The 1505-nt window shown below is 43.1% G+C and overlaps 1 protein-coding gene across 1 annotated transcript in view; it reads left to right on the top strand.

Moving 5' to 3' along the window:
* Nucleotides 1–981: 981 nt before the first annotated feature.
* The window catches only part of LOC138020602 (MARCO-like protein), a 678-nt gene continuing 154 nt past the window's right edge, over nucleotides 982–1505 (top strand). The window contains exons 1-2 of the mRNA XM_068867558.1: nucleotides 982–1171; nucleotides 1412–1505. The exon at nucleotides 1412–1505 is cut by the window's right edge and continues 154 nt beyond it. Of these exons, the coding sequence (XP_068723659.1) occupies nucleotides 982–1171; nucleotides 1412–1505 (284 nt within the window). The remainder of the gene's footprint in view (nucleotides 1172–1411) is intronic.

Below are 1505 nucleotides of genomic sequence, written 5' to 3'. Positions count from 1 at the left end.
CATGCAAAAATTTGAGCTTTGTATCTACAAAGAGTCTCACATAACACCCGTATGAATGGAAACCACTCACAACTAACAACATGTATACAGTATCACTTACCATGCGTGACATTTCCTTGTAATTTTCAAGGCTCTGGACCATAACAATTGCCATATTTAGTGTCCAGGCCAATACTATGGCTTGTTGGGCCTGTCTGAAGTTCCAATGCTTTTTTAAGACGGTCATACAGAACATGCATGCTGAGCGCCAGGCGCAGTACATGCTTATTTCACTTGGAGTTGTTGACATTGGCGTCGACATCAATGGCCGATCCTTGAGAGTTAGGCAAATGATCTTGTGGCTTGGCAAACTTTAAAAATGCCTCCCGTGCAGTGGCAGTAAGGGTGTACTTTACTGGGGGATTGTTGTTCTGTTCAGCATAGATTTGCTCCAGCACTCCATCTAAAGACTGGATTGGAAAATCTTCCAATGTTCCACTATGTTGAGCCATAACCTCCAAGTCTTTCTCTTCTTTTCTGTGGTAGAAAAGAAGAACTCGTTCTGCAAAACCATTTTCTGCAGACAGCATCTTTGGCCAAACAGTTTGGAGGAACTGTTTGGGAGTAGTGAACGCTAGAAGCGAGGCTCTTGCCAAGGGTATCCCTGTGCATTTGCCTTTGTTCCCCTTCAGCACCTACCAGCTGTCTCCGTCGAAACATTTGCACAAGTGTTCCAGCGTCAGGTTGGCTAGGGGAGACTTGGACAAACTTGTTATTTTCATTAAAAATAAACGTGCCTCCTGACACAAAATGATTGAACAGGCTGTTGGACGACACGTCATCCATCACAATACTTTTTTCGATTTTTGGTTCCAAATGTTCCACGATTGGATCTATACATCCTAAGTGGAAAGCGGGTGTTTTACCAGAACATGCTTAAAAATATCTCCAAGGAGAGAGACTCTTTCAGAACCGCTCTTCAAATCATGACGAAAGAATGAAATGCTCATAAGGACACAACCTGTCTCTGCTGACCCTGACGCTAAACAAGGCGGTTGGTCAACTAAACCATACACGCGGTGTAACAGAAGTAGCTCGAGGAGCACCAAGTCATCATCAAATGCAGAAGATTCATATTCTGGTGCTAATAACAACAACGAGCATGCAAGAAAACCAGTAACCGTTATTGCAGGTGACTCGATCATCCAACATATTCATGGCTGGAGCATTTTTAGAAGCAACAAGGTGGTCGTCAAGTCCAGGAATAACCACTGAGGATATGGAAGACTTCGTTAAACCTCTTCTAAGAAAGAAACCTGATAATGTGGCTTGACCTCGGTGTAAAAACCTCACAACTGACGTCACATAAAAATAAATAAACATCAAGACTGTAGCTCTCAGGTGGTTCTCATAGTTCTCTTGGTTCTTACAGATTGGTCTTGTGGTTATCATAGTTCTCGTAGTTCCCGTGGTTCCCTTGGTTCTTGTAGTTCTCGTGGTTCTTTTAGATCTTCTGGTTCTTGTGG

Source organism: Montipora capricornis, chromosome 10, assembly GCF_036669925.1.
Source record: "Montipora capricornis isolate CH-2021 chromosome 10, ASM3666992v2, whole genome shotgun sequence".
Taxonomy (NCBI): Eukaryota; Metazoa; Cnidaria; class Anthozoa; order Scleractinia; family Acroporidae; genus Montipora; species Montipora capricornis.
The sequence above is the reverse complement of the archived record's forward strand: the minus strand, read 5'-3'. Positions and strand labels throughout refer to the sequence as shown.